Below are 13,217 nucleotides of genomic sequence, written 5' to 3' on the forward strand. Positions count from 1 at the left end.
GGGAGGTGACTATGCACCACTGTTGGTTGGTGGGGTCAATCTATTCTCGCTGCCATCCTATCCTGGCTCAAAATTCATAGTCATTACAGGTCATCATCATTGTCGATGCAGATCTCACACGCACAACATAGTTTTCGTTCCACTTTGCTGCATTACTTTTGAGGAATATAAGGAACAAAACAATCAGAATCACATTAACGGCATATGTCTCTCTGTATGAATAGAAAACGAAGAACTAAAAGGTTGAACAAACAAAAGAGGTAAAAAGTAACAGGGAAGTTGAAAGGAGCTAGAGAAAAAAGTATCTTCACCAAATTAGCACTAAGGCCTTTTGCAGGCCAGTGAGGCATTAACCAAAATTTACAGACATGAGATGAAACTTTTCTCTTCCCCTTAAAACAGCCACCATTGCCAAAGCTTAAAATAATTTCGTTGTAGGCCAAAATTAGGTCTGATGGATGAAATTATCTTCATACAAAAGGACCACAAATTGGAAGAAGGTAGAGCAAACAAATAATACAAGTCCAGTTGTTCAGCCAGCCAGCGATGAGCAATGTGCTCACTCTTGCAGCAGTTATGGCAGCCACCTCTTGGTAAGGCCACAACCTAAGGTGGACTTGGGTGGCTTGCCTAGTTGCTCTAGTCCTTGCGCAAAGACAATGCCCATGCCCATGTGAAAATGCGACTCCAAGTGACAGTGGAAGGGCCATACTCCTGCATCCAGCAACACCAAATGCTCATAAACTTGGATAGCCTTTGAAATGTGAATGGCAACCTATCATATGACAACTTAAACATGCCGCTTCTTTATCGAGCCATAATAGAGATGTGCAGTATGGTCGTACTCATAAGACACAATTATGTTAATTCATGCCCTTCATGGCACCCACCGACTAAAAAGCGAAATCAACATGGTGTTAGTAAATTAAAGCGGTTCAAGGGCGGCCGTGTAGATGACGAACCTGGATTGTCAGCTACAAAGCGAATGGCCGTCCAGCCGTAGGGGTAAAGGGGGACCGTGTTGCGGAGAGGAGGGTTCTTGAGGTTGAATGTCTGGGGATGCACGGCAGGATCAAAAGCCCCGGGGCCATAGCCGAGCACCCAGAAATCGTGACCGTGGATGTGCCAGGGATGGACCTCACTGTTGTTGACGGTCAGTGTGTTAGCATTTTGCAAGATGAAGTCCACAGTGGAATTAAGGGGGAATCTGCAAGCCAAAATTCCAAATCAGTACCGTGACCCACAACCCTGGCAATCTCTCTCTCTCTCTCTCTCTCTCTCTCTCTCTCTCTCTCTCTCTCTCTCTCTCTCTCTCTCTCTCTCTCTCTCTCTCTCTCTCTCTCTCTCTCTCTCACACACACACACACACACACACAGACACAGAGAGAGAAGAGAAAAAGAAGAATTTACCTGTAGACTTGGGTGCCAAATCTCGCATTAGGGTTTTTGGGGGGAGAGAAGATGTCGTAGGTGTGCGTGGGGTAGGTGATGGGCGGAGGCGTTGAGTCCACGGCGGCCGTAAGTGCAAATTTGAGCGCAGGTAAGAACGGGGTGGCGGGTGACGCGAGCGAGATGTTGTTGATGGCCCATTTGATCACTCCGGCTACTCGATTCTGCGTGTTGAGCAGAATCACTTGTTTCTCGCTCCTTGCAGGAGGGCAAGGCACTAAACCTGAATATGCCAAAATGGAAGAGGAGACATATGTACAAGTTGCAACTTTAAATGGCAAACACAGCTTGTGATGTTTTCACTCTAACACATAATTCCTATTTATCACTTCTCCACGGAAATCTTCGAAATTCAAGCTAATTTTGCACTATTGCCCACAAAATATTTGCGTGTTTTTTCCTTTGCCTCTCTCACTCTTATAGCGGCGCACGATTGTAAGCTTCATCGATCCCCTATATCCCTCTGCTTCATTACTTTCTTGTCCATCTTGCTCAAGGGTTCTTCGTTTGAGATCTATGGGGTAAGATTAGGTGCCACAAGTCAACCACACTTTCCGAGTAAGCCAAGATTGAACTTCTTGATCTCAATACACCCCTAGATTCATCCAAATCTAAGGCCCCTGTCACACTAGGACGGGTGCCCATGGTGATTTTGCAAGAAGGCACAACCTTTCGTGTCACATTGGGTCAACAACTAAAAGTTGGCTCCTGCTGCCAGCAAACCGGCATTGGCCAAATGGTAGAGCCTCCGGGTTTCACGCTGCAAGGCAAGGATCAAATCCTATAACATGTTTTCCCGCGTTCACTTTTTCAGTTGGCCACAAGTTGGGAAAGATGGGCAGGCACGCAAGGCCGTCCCTCTGACAACACCTCGTGGCCAACTTTCCTTTTTCGCTGCAGCCAACAACCGCGCGCCACCTCAGCTTGGGGCGCTTTTGCCTGCCCCAGTGTGACACGGGCCTAAGATTGCCCTGGCCCTTGAGGCTTGCTCTCAACCATAGATCCCCCAAACAATCATGTGTCTTGATCCCTCCCGATTCACACCCTCAACCCACTCTCTCACTCATCTTCTTATCTCACCATCATTGTCCTATTCTAGAAAAGTGAGCTCTTTATCATCAAACTCTATGTTTGGTGTGGTCAATAACTTCCAATATATGACCACACCAACATTGTCCCATTCTAGAAAAGTGACGTCTCCTACTTCAACTATGTCCACTATGAGTTGCTCAGGGGGTGTTACAATTGTGCCTCTCATGGGACCGCCCACTCTTGATTATTATAAGGGAATATTACCAAAATACCCTTGAAATTTGGGAAAAATCCCAAGATACCTCTCATATTTTTCTAATGATTCCCAAAATATCCTCAAATTTTTCGAAATTGCCAAAATGCCCCTTATTATGCAAGCACCAAAGACATTTTTGAGGCAGCTCTTCATAGGAAGAATGGTTCTCCCTCAATAGAAGATGGTAGAATTAGGATTTTAGATGGTATTTTGGGCACTTGAGTAAGACACTTCAAGATGGACTATATGTCAAAAACAATAAACAATGCAAAAGAAATGAGAAACCTATCCAAAATTGGTACAAGGGTATTTTAGGAATTTTTAACAGTTGAGGGGTTGAGAATTTCTGCAAATCTTAGGGGTATTTTGGTAATTTTCCCTTATTTTAACGAGCCTTATCCGTAAATTTGTTCATCTCTATAGTTTCAATTGAGTCACGTCGATTCCATAGTGCAAGAGCCCCATGGTTGTCACGTTTGCTCGCACTTGATAGGTACAATCTCAAGCTTGGCTTGCAAACTCTCCCTCTTTCCCTCACTTACTTTACTTGTATGCCAATGACCATGTGTATGCTAACTCTCTATATTAGCTAGAAACTCATTGAGTCTTTACTATTGCTATAGATGGAGAGGCCCTTATTATGATCTCTATGCATCCAATGAAAATAATGGCATTTCATTTGCATTCTTTACCTACCACCACCACCACCAAAAGGAGAGGAGAGACCGACAACATACATTGAGCAGAAAAAGAAAGGTTTAAATCTCAGAAAGTAGCAAGCAACACTTGCATGATTTCCTCCAAAGCTATCACTCAACCCATAAATAAACACGGACTTTGTTCAAATTACTTCACGGTGTCTAAATCTTTTTTCAAAGTTCTAATGAACTTGAAAAAAAGATTGAATACTATAGCTATGTCAACAAAAAGGGTTACCTTGTTTAGCCACCATGAGACGACTTTGATGAATTTTGAAAGCAGTGTCATTCCAAGCTGCAGGAGGAGGTGGAGGCAAGGAGGAGGGGCGTGGCACCGTTTGATCATCACCATAAACTAGGATAGCTAACCCAGGTGGAGTCTTTGGTAATCGACCTTGCACACGAGAGACCACCCAAAAGCTCTTGCGGCCGCTAGGTGGATGCTCATGTGCTTTAACCAACACAGAGTAAGATTCTCCCGAATATATGTTCAAGTTGTCTAGCTCCACTTCTTCCACATAATTTCCATCTGCCTCGACAATAGTCATGTTGTGACCCTGAAATGCTCAACATAGAAGTTCAAAGTCATCAAATATACATTGCTCAAGGTAATGAAATACAAAAATGTAGAAATGTAGTTATCAAGACCACACTAAAGAGCCAAGCATGTGTGTGTGTGTAACTATCAAGACCACATTGAAGAGCCAAGCATGTGTGTGTATGTGTGTGTGTGTATATGAGAGAGAGAGAGAGAGAGAGAGAGAGAGAGAGAAAGAGAGAGCTACATAATGGGACCATAATTCACTCAAGAGACCAACTTGTTCATAGAGTGAGTGATTTTTGCTCATAATACACCTTAGAGAGTAGTTTTGGTCAGAGCCTAATAAAAACCTCGGAGGTACACCTTACAAAATCTTCTATATCACACTCGATCAGAGCCTAATAAAAAACCTCGTTTACACATTTTGTGGTTCGAATAAAACTACCTCTTTTTCTTCATAAATTTGTAACTTTTTAAAATAATTGAATTAAAATGTCCATCCTATAAGTGAAATATGTAATTGATATGAACTATAATTTACACTCCTGTTGCGTGCACATGATAAACTTTACATACAAAGTGTACCCCGAAGGAAAAAGTTGTCATTAACTACGTAATTATGGTACCATATTACATGGTCCATGAAATGTCAGGAAACTATAGGGTGCACTCTCCAACCAAAAAAAAAAAACCATTATCTTATATAATTAGAGTGCCATGTTACATAGTTAATAAAATATAAGGATAAACTTATAAATTTTCAAGGGTAATTGTTGGAATATGAAGAAACTAAGGAAATTTCAATGGTCTTCATACATCTCTAAAATCATAAGAACTAGGCGTGTAAAATATATGTTCAATAATAATATCACAATTGAATATTAATAGTAATTTTGTCATACTCCACACATGGTATTATCTTCTTTAGTTAGAGAGAGAATACAGAATATCTTCAAAATTTGGACTCAAAAAGTGACTAATTATAACCATTTAAACATGGTTTCCACTGAGATAGTGATGTGAGTCCCTAAGGAAATGTAGCAAAATGTAGTCACTTGACCTCATATAAGGTACCCCCCACCCTGTGGGGGTGGGGGGTAATTTGTTATTTGAGGTGATGTTACAACTCCATGTCATGGCCACACATACCATGCATGCCATCATTGTTATTTGGAGGGGGGTAGAGCAACTGCACCCATTTGGGTTGCAATTGGCTCAACCTCCTCCTATAAAAGGCAATAATTTGCCTTGCGATTATGTGGATTGTCTAGTGCAAGTTGATATTTTTCCACATTTTCAAAAGTCTTTCAAATTTTCTAACCTTTCCATGTCTAACATTAAGTTTCATTGGTGAAAAGCATGGCTCAACACGAGCATGACAAGACTTTGTAATTATTTGGGTTGATTAATATAATTCACTCACAATTGTGAATTTTGCTTTAAAAAACCAAAAAAAAAAAGTTTCATTGGTGAAAAGCATGAAAAGAAGTGCAATAATGCAATTTTTTTAATTTTTTCAAAGCTTCCAACGTTTTAAAGACTTTTTTATTCTCTCATAGCTTCCACTTTTCTAAGGCTTTCAATTTTTGTTCTTTCAAATCCCAAAGACTACACAACGGGCTATCCAAAAGCACCAACCCCATATATTTATTTTATTTTTTTATTTTTAAAAACACACAACTTGTGTGTGTAGCTAGCCACTACATGAGTTTTTGCTTTTTAAAAGAAGCCCTAGAGGAAAGTTGAGTTAGGCTTACTTTCAATGATGTTTTCAGTGATGATTGAAACATATCTTAAATGGGTCCAAAATTGTAAGGACATATTGGATCTTTTTATTTCACCTTTCATTTCACATCCTCACATGGCTTGACTTTTCTTGCATTCTATTCTATTAGAATGCTAAATTGAAGCTTCACCTTGCATAATTCTAGTAAATTATACACACATGCACACACAGGCATGTGTGTGTGTGTATTATATATATATATATATATATATATATATATATATATATATATATATATATATATATAATGAGCAAACTATGGTAAAGAGAAGAAAAATCAATAAAATATGTGAGAACTTAGTTCAAAAATCTTGCAAATTTTTTAAAAAATTACTAGTATTTCCCATTTGCTTTTTTGCGAGGAAAAAACTACATCGCTTAATAAAAGAGACATTCTTTAGCAATGCTTCACCAGATATAATTTTAGTTAAACTCAACCTAATGATTTTATCACTTTCTTATTGTTTTAAAAAGCCATCGTGACCCTTTCACTTGTTTTTATGGGAGGGTTAGGTCCTTGTAAAACCCTGTGGTCTTGTGTTGTTGGAGGGTGGTAATATGCTCCTTTGTGTACTCGGAATTACTTTTGAATACATGGCTCGGTTTGAGCATGGTCTGGTTGTAATTTATTTGGTGATTAATATAATCTTCTACTCACTTTGTTGAGTGAGTTTTGCAAAAAAAACAAAAAAGGATTATAAATATTCAAAGAAAGGTTCAATTACACATCGTAGCATGGTAGTTTAAGTGCTTGTGTGGATGCGTGAAAAAACAAGCATAGTGGCATAGTCCAAACACAAGAAAGAGCATTTGCTAACTTCCAACAAGAAGACTTAGCCCCACTCTCCTATGTCATCCTTCTCTTGTCTTATAGAAGATTCCGTCTACCTCCACCACTCCTTGTGAGCAAGTTCACAGCCACGACAAATGCAAAACTCTTTCTTAGTGACATGGAAATCTTTTTGTGACGGCATACGCAAAAAAAGGAAATATCAAGTGGAGGAGTTGTGACACCACCCTAAGCCAAAAAAGAACTATGAGATGTTTTGGAAAAGAATGAAGCATGCACATTTGAATACATAGTCGTGTAGGAGAAAAACTTCCAAGTATAGCCAATCACATCCACAGATGTTGAAAGCCACCTAAAATCCATGATGGGGTTATTTGCTAAAATGGATTGGAGGATAACACTTGAGCAGATGTATCACGTAGGTGAGGAAAGACAATGCATGTGCCAGTGAGGTGGTCAATCACGGCTAAGCAAACAATGTTCTCTGACGTTGTCAATTGGAAACGTGCACATCTCTATACATATCCATCAAAACCTTCAATTCCAATACACAAATAAGGCAAATCACAATAAAAATCTATGGTGGGGAATCCTTTGAAGGTGGTTGAAATTGGAATGACAAATGTATAGGTGAGAGAGAGGAATATGTGGGTTCTTCATGGAGTACTTTCCTCCCTTCTAAACGCAACGCTTTTTATAATAAGTGAATTGAAAAGGAAAATGGTTTGCCTCTACAAAAGCATGAAGAGGATTAAATTATAGAATGTAATTTAAGATTTGTATTAAACAAGGTGACACTTCACTATGGCCTGCATAAGGCTATTGAGAGGAATTTAATAATAAGAAGCTTTTTCGAGAGAGGAGAAACCAGAAAAGTCTCATTGATAATTCTAAACATTTACTATAATTTTGTATTTTTTGAAAACAAGTATAACAATGAACTATTTAGATTACAATATATTTCAAAAGCATAAAAAACAATTACCGGAAGCATGGTAGCAAATTGAGAAAACAAGGTGAGGAGGCACGAAGGCCTGCTAAGTTAAGGGGAGATGAGAGAGACTAAGTTCAAATACGTACCTACAATCACATGGAATTTTTATTGTGTTTTGTATTATCTATTGTACATATATAATCACCAATGGCTTGTATATTACAAAGGACCCTACTTAATTAATGTGAAAAGTGTACATTGCACATCAACTTCTTGAATCAAATTAAATAAAAATGAGAAGTAAAATAAAAACAATAAAATTAAAAATTGAAGCAAAAAATATTTTAGTGCTTTTTTCATAAGAAAAGATAAATCTAATAAACATAAAAAATAATAAAACAAATTAGTTAAATAAATCTTTATGAACTCTTTAAATCAAAGGACCTTAATAAAAAAATAGAATGCAAGAAAGGTTAACCCATGTCAGGATGTGAAATAAAAGGTGAAATGAAAAGACATATATATATATATATATATATATATATATATATGTGTGTGTGTGTGTGTGTGTGTGTGTGTGTGTGTGTGTGCACGCGCATGTAAAGAGAGAGAGAGAGAGATAGAGAGAGAGATGATATGGATATTGAGGCCTTTAGCAGGCAAAAAAAATGCTCTCTACAAAATACGCAGATCCTACATTATAAGATATTAAAAATATTCTCCTCATATTTCCTTTACAGAAAATGTAATCGCTCATCTATAACCATCTCAAACCAATCAATTCTATTGAACTAAAAGAACGTGATGGAAAAAAATTCCCATCACGTTTCTTAAATACCAACACGAAACAAAGTGAGTCGTCACGAAGGCATGCTAAAGTCAAGGGGACACAACAATTACCGAAAGCATGCGTGCATACAATTACATCTCATTTTTCTTGTGTTTTAAATTGTATAGTCTAGATACACACATAATCACAAATGTCTTATCTATTACAACGAGGCCACTTAAACAACAAGACTAAAGGATCACATTGGCATTCTAGAAAAAAATAAAATGAAAATCAGTAGAATAAAAACAATAAAATAAGAGAGAGAGGGGGGGAGATAAAGGACTTCCACACTCGTCTCCCTCTATGTGTATGGACAACATCCAAAACCGCGTCCACTTCCTTTTACTAGCCCTCATAATATCACCCTTCCTTTTTCCTTCTAAAATTAATGAGCCCTTTTTTTAATTTTATTTCAAGTGATACCCCCTACTTCACGTGACCTTGTATTGGCTCATACTGGCTCATCTAAAAATAAATTCATTAACTAAAAGATGCCTTCAAATCTTTCAACGCACACGTCTCCTTCGATCGACTGCCCGCCCGACGCAGCACACTAGCAAGCCCTGGCGCAAGAGAGAGAGAGAGAGAGAGTAGGGGTTGCCCCTCCTCTTCTCTCACATCTCAAGGCTCTGACACACCTCTTCTCCCTACCCTACTGCACTAAGTCCCACCTGCGAGAGTTGCAAGATAGAGAGAGACATGGGCGAAGAGAGAGAGAGAGAGAGAGAGATCCAAGCTGCCGCTCGTCAGAGGCTTTTGCATGCGTATGCACCACCATCCACTGCTCAAGGTGAGCATCCAACTGGAGTTCCAGAGCTGAGACCTTTTTACACGCATGAGGAGAATTTGTGTTATTCTCCTCTTCTTTTTATTTTCAGATAGTGTATCACCTACTTCTATGAATGCACTCCTTACTGCTTTATTCTCTAAAGCCTTTTTTTAGCAAGCCAAAAAGCAATCAATACATACAGAACAAAGTGAAGGTTTAAGTTGGCATTCTAAAGCATTTTAAACTAAAAGGGAAATCAAATGATGCACTTGTGCAAGACTGGGAAATGAAAGGACCAATTGACAAACTAAAACCTAAAGAAGATTTCAATTGTTCAAATGGAAAGAAAGGTCCAATGACACTAAGAAATAATAAACTTTTGAATGTGCACCTAACTATCTGATCGTCCAAGGCTTGTTTTGGAAAGCCGATGTAGAGCCCACTAAAACTAATCAATCTTTGGAGGTAATAGAAATCACCTCTTCAATCTAATACTACCAAAAGTAGCAAAGTTAAGCCTTAATTGATCGTTTAGCAAAAAGGAAAAGCGTTCTTCGCTTTGCTCAAAGCATGCGACTGATAAGTTTCATGAGAGACAAAAGTGATGACAAAAGGAAACCCTGCCTTGCCAACGCTCGGGAAACATTTTTTTTGTGGACCCGGCTTTGGAACCTTTTCACACCCATATGAGCAGGCTAACTCTAAATTTGAGAGGGATAATCACACCAAAAATCTCATATTATAACTAAAAATTCCATAATTTTAATCGGCTTGAAAACCTTCTTGCCCAAATTTGAACCGGCCATTTTTCATTTTGAACGGGCTTTGGTTAAAGCGAACCTATCTTTTCCTGAGCCCTAGTGCCAGCCCTACCTCTCATGCAAATGCACTCTGATTGATGCACACGTGACCACATCGTAGTTTGAAAAGGACTTCATCGATAGAAAACATGCCCGTTCGAATATGTAAGGCCGTACAAGCTTCTAAACACACAGCCAATCACATCTATGAATGTTGGTCTAAGCCACCTAACATGTTTAGTGGGGGAATGGGTAGGAATCGGTTGAACACTGAAAACCCAAATGGATGAATCGTGTAGGTGAGAGAGAGAAATTTGGTGAGTTGTTGGTGCCGTTTCTTGGTTAAATATATATTCTCTTCGCCAATCAAAGGCTCAAAAATATAACAACAACGAGCTGGGGCCGGGAAAGGACTAGACGCGACCCAATCACGTCTGAGATCTACGGTGCGGAATCGTTTGAAATTCGTTGACGTTTGAATTTTGAACGACAATGAATTTTGAACGACAAAATGGGATCAAGGCCCATGGGGCAGAGAGAGAGAGAGAGAGAGAGTACCTCGATTTGAAAATTGAGGGAGGCAAGTGACGTCACGCTGGCCAGACGCAGGCGGTAAGTGCGGCCCGGCTGAACGCGTAGCACAAGCGGCGCGCACTGCTCGTTGGAGGCGTTGCAAGGCGGCCGGTCACCCGCGGCCAGCGCCACATCGCCCCCCTCCACAAGCGAGCAGTTGTACTGGCCCCGCCCCTCCATCAGCAGCGACTATTACACACACACACACACACACACACACACACACACGAGTGAACAAACAAGTAATTCCCCCGTCGGTTACAACGAGCATTCCCGGCTATCCCACCAACACGCACCTGCGGTTCGCCCACCCACCGGAACGGATTGGAGAAGAGGCCCAGCCCTTGCTCGATGGCGCTCCTGTGCCACCAGTCGTTCAGGATAATGCTGAGCTGGCCATCATACTGAAAGGGTTCCTGCGCACCCTTGGCCACCTCCACGACGAGGGACCCGTAGAAGCCCGCCGACCTCTGCAGCCCCAAATGCCCATGGTAGAAAAACGTCCCGGCCTGCAGCACATGTTCAGTTAATTGCACCCACCAAGTAGCGACGGTATACAGTCTTTGACAGCCAATTAGATGAATCCGCCTAACATGAAGCCAATTTCTGTGCAAGGTATTTGTGGCCTAATCGTGACTTGACGTGGACTAAATCTACTATTCTGATTGGTTGATATGCTCCAGCTAATAAAGAGCTCTTTATTGGTGTGCACACAGTAAGAAGGAAGGGTATAAAGTGCCACACTGCTTTTCATGCAAGTGAGTGAGTGAGTAGTGAATGAGGTAGGCCTACCATTTGTAAGCTTCAAAAGCAGAGCTAAACCCTTGTATCCTGCCTACAGAAATGAAGGACAGCTATCGCTCACCTTGTCCACTACAAACTTGTACACAAAAATTTCTCCTGGGCTCACTGCGCATTGCGACACGCCCCCCGCCCCATCATACCATGGCGTCCCTCTCTGCACAATTCCGTCCACAAGACAGCCTTGAGAAATTCCGTCATTGCAACATAAACACAATTAGCTCATTCAAACTTCCCTTATGAAGAGACACTGTACTCTGATGCAATTACAATGCTAATTAGGCTTGGTACTTTGCAACAAATGTATGTAGCATATGATTGCATACTTGCCCTACATTGTCCAGGAAGGACACCAAACTGATTAACAAGGCATTCTTGAATCTACACAAACTGACCTGGTGTATGCCATGCCAATGGACGACAACCGCCTCCGACGGCATAAGGTTCTCTAGCTCCACCACAATAGTGTCGCCCTCACGCGCACGAATGGTAGGGCCTGGATATTGCCCATTGATGCTGATTATGAGCTTCTCCACACAATCTGGAGACCAATACCTATAATCTACCTGCCACTTATAGTGCTTGACAGACCCTTCCGATACTCCCGCTGCCATCATCAGAAACAACAATATCGTGCATAGCATTCTCGAGAGCTTGAGGAGGCGGCAGGAGTGCAAAAAAAATGCAAAGAGCTGGGCAATGTCTGCCATTGCCGTGTTGCACACTCGCTCAATCCAACTCTCCACTTGGCCTTAATTGCATGAGCTTAATGGGAAAAGATTTGAGCATCTGCTGTAAGCTACTAAGAGGCACCTGCGCAAGAATAATATATACACGCTTTATGAAAACGGTTGCATGAGACGGGAGGGCCCGAGGGAGCTGATTCAGCTAAAGTGGAGGACGACGGACCAGGGACAGCTTTCACGGGGCGTTATATTAAAAAGCTTCAGGTTGGGAGCAATGGACGACGGAGGTCACTATAATTTCTCTTTGCCATGCAACATTTCTCCCGGGAGGGGGTAACTTTTGCGGCTTGATGAGGGCTGTCGCGAATCGCGATCCACTTTCCTTCTCTCTTCTGTCTACGAGTTTCCAAGTGTCTCCAAACATTAAAGCTGAAGTCTCTGCGACTCGCTCTGAGCTTCTAAGTTCTGACCACTCGGAACTTATCTTCCAGGGGCCAGGAGCCAAACCTAGGAGGGGAGGCTAGGACTCCCGTGATGATTGATCATCATCATCAGCAGCGAGCTCTATGAGAGCCATGGCAGGAGTCAGGACTGAAACTGAAGGAGTCCAAGAAGAGGCAAGAAGTCTACTTGTGTCGCCAGATGTGGCCCACAGTGTGAAAGAAATGAAGAATACCGGGCCCCGGCGCGCAAAAATACACACAAATATACTCGCGCGTCGCGCAGAGAGCACACACTCTCTCTCTTTCTCTCTCTTCTCTCTCACATGCTCTCCCTCTCTCAAACGCACAAAGGCCAGTCTCGCTCTGTCTCCAAACCACATATCCTTTTTATTACCTAGCCTAGTGCATACCAAGTTATTATACCAACCCGGTGAACTCGCACACAGCACACGCTCTCTAGACTCTCGAGCCTCGCTCCCTCTCCACGCCGAGTCGTGGGATATGGAAACTTGGGATAAAGTTCCGAGTCATCCAATTCTTATGGTCAAAGAGAAACTACCCAATATGGGTGAACGGGGAGCTCGAGGCCAGTTAGTTAGTTACCTTTGCATAATTGCATTCAACCTTTGCACACATGCAAAATCTTTTGGTGTGAGAAAAATGTTGCAATGTGCTCAAATTGTTGCACAACATGCAGACTCGCAATTGGCACTCTACAACAGAATGTAAAATCTTGGTTAGATTTTGAGCTTGCCTTTAAGAAAACCGGCAAATTTACACGAGTTATAGTATAATTTTTGGCAAAAGCTTCAAATTTTCACCTTAAA

The 13,217-nt window shown here is 41.2% G+C and overlaps 1 protein-coding gene across 1 annotated transcript; it reads right to left on the minus strand.

Moving 5' to 3' along the window:
- Positions 1-371: 371 nt before the first annotated feature.
- On the minus strand, positions 372-12,736 carry LOC147420106 (L-ascorbate oxidase-like). The gene is made up of 8 exons (XM_086504289.1): positions 11,657-12,736; positions 11,326-11,418; positions 10,757-10,969; positions 10,446-10,649; positions 3,674-3,992; positions 1,411-1,672; positions 963-1,207; positions 372-714 (listed from the first exon to the last, which is right to left on the minus strand). Exons 1-8 carry the CDS (start codon positions 11,969-11,971, stop codon positions 575-577), a joined length of 1,791 nt encoding a protein of 596 aa, XP_086360415.1. The 5' UTR covers positions 11,972-12,736; the 3' UTR covers positions 372-574.
- Positions 12,737-13,217: the final 481 nt, after the last annotated feature.

The sequence above is a fragment of the Adiantum capillus-veneris genome, chromosome 28 (genome assembly GCF_014529385.1).
Source record: "Adiantum capillus-veneris isolate H3 chromosome 28, ASM1452938v2, whole genome shotgun sequence".
NCBI lineage: Eukaryota > Viridiplantae > Streptophyta > Polypodiopsida > Polypodiales > Pteridaceae > Adiantum > Adiantum capillus-veneris.

Coding starts and splice junctions, on each gene's coding strand:
- LOC147420106 (XM_086504289.1), bottom strand. CDS start 11,971: ATGGCAGACATTGCCCAGCTCTTTGCATTTTTTTTGCACTCCTGCCGC. Junction 10,650..10,756: donor GGTGGGTGGGCGAACCGCAG/GTGCGTGTTGGT, acceptor TGTGTGTAATAG/TCGCTGCTGATGGAGGGGCG. Junction 715..962: donor CTTTGTAGCTGACAATCCAG/GTTCGTCATCTA, acceptor TGCTGGATGCAG/GAGTATGGCCCTTCCACTGT.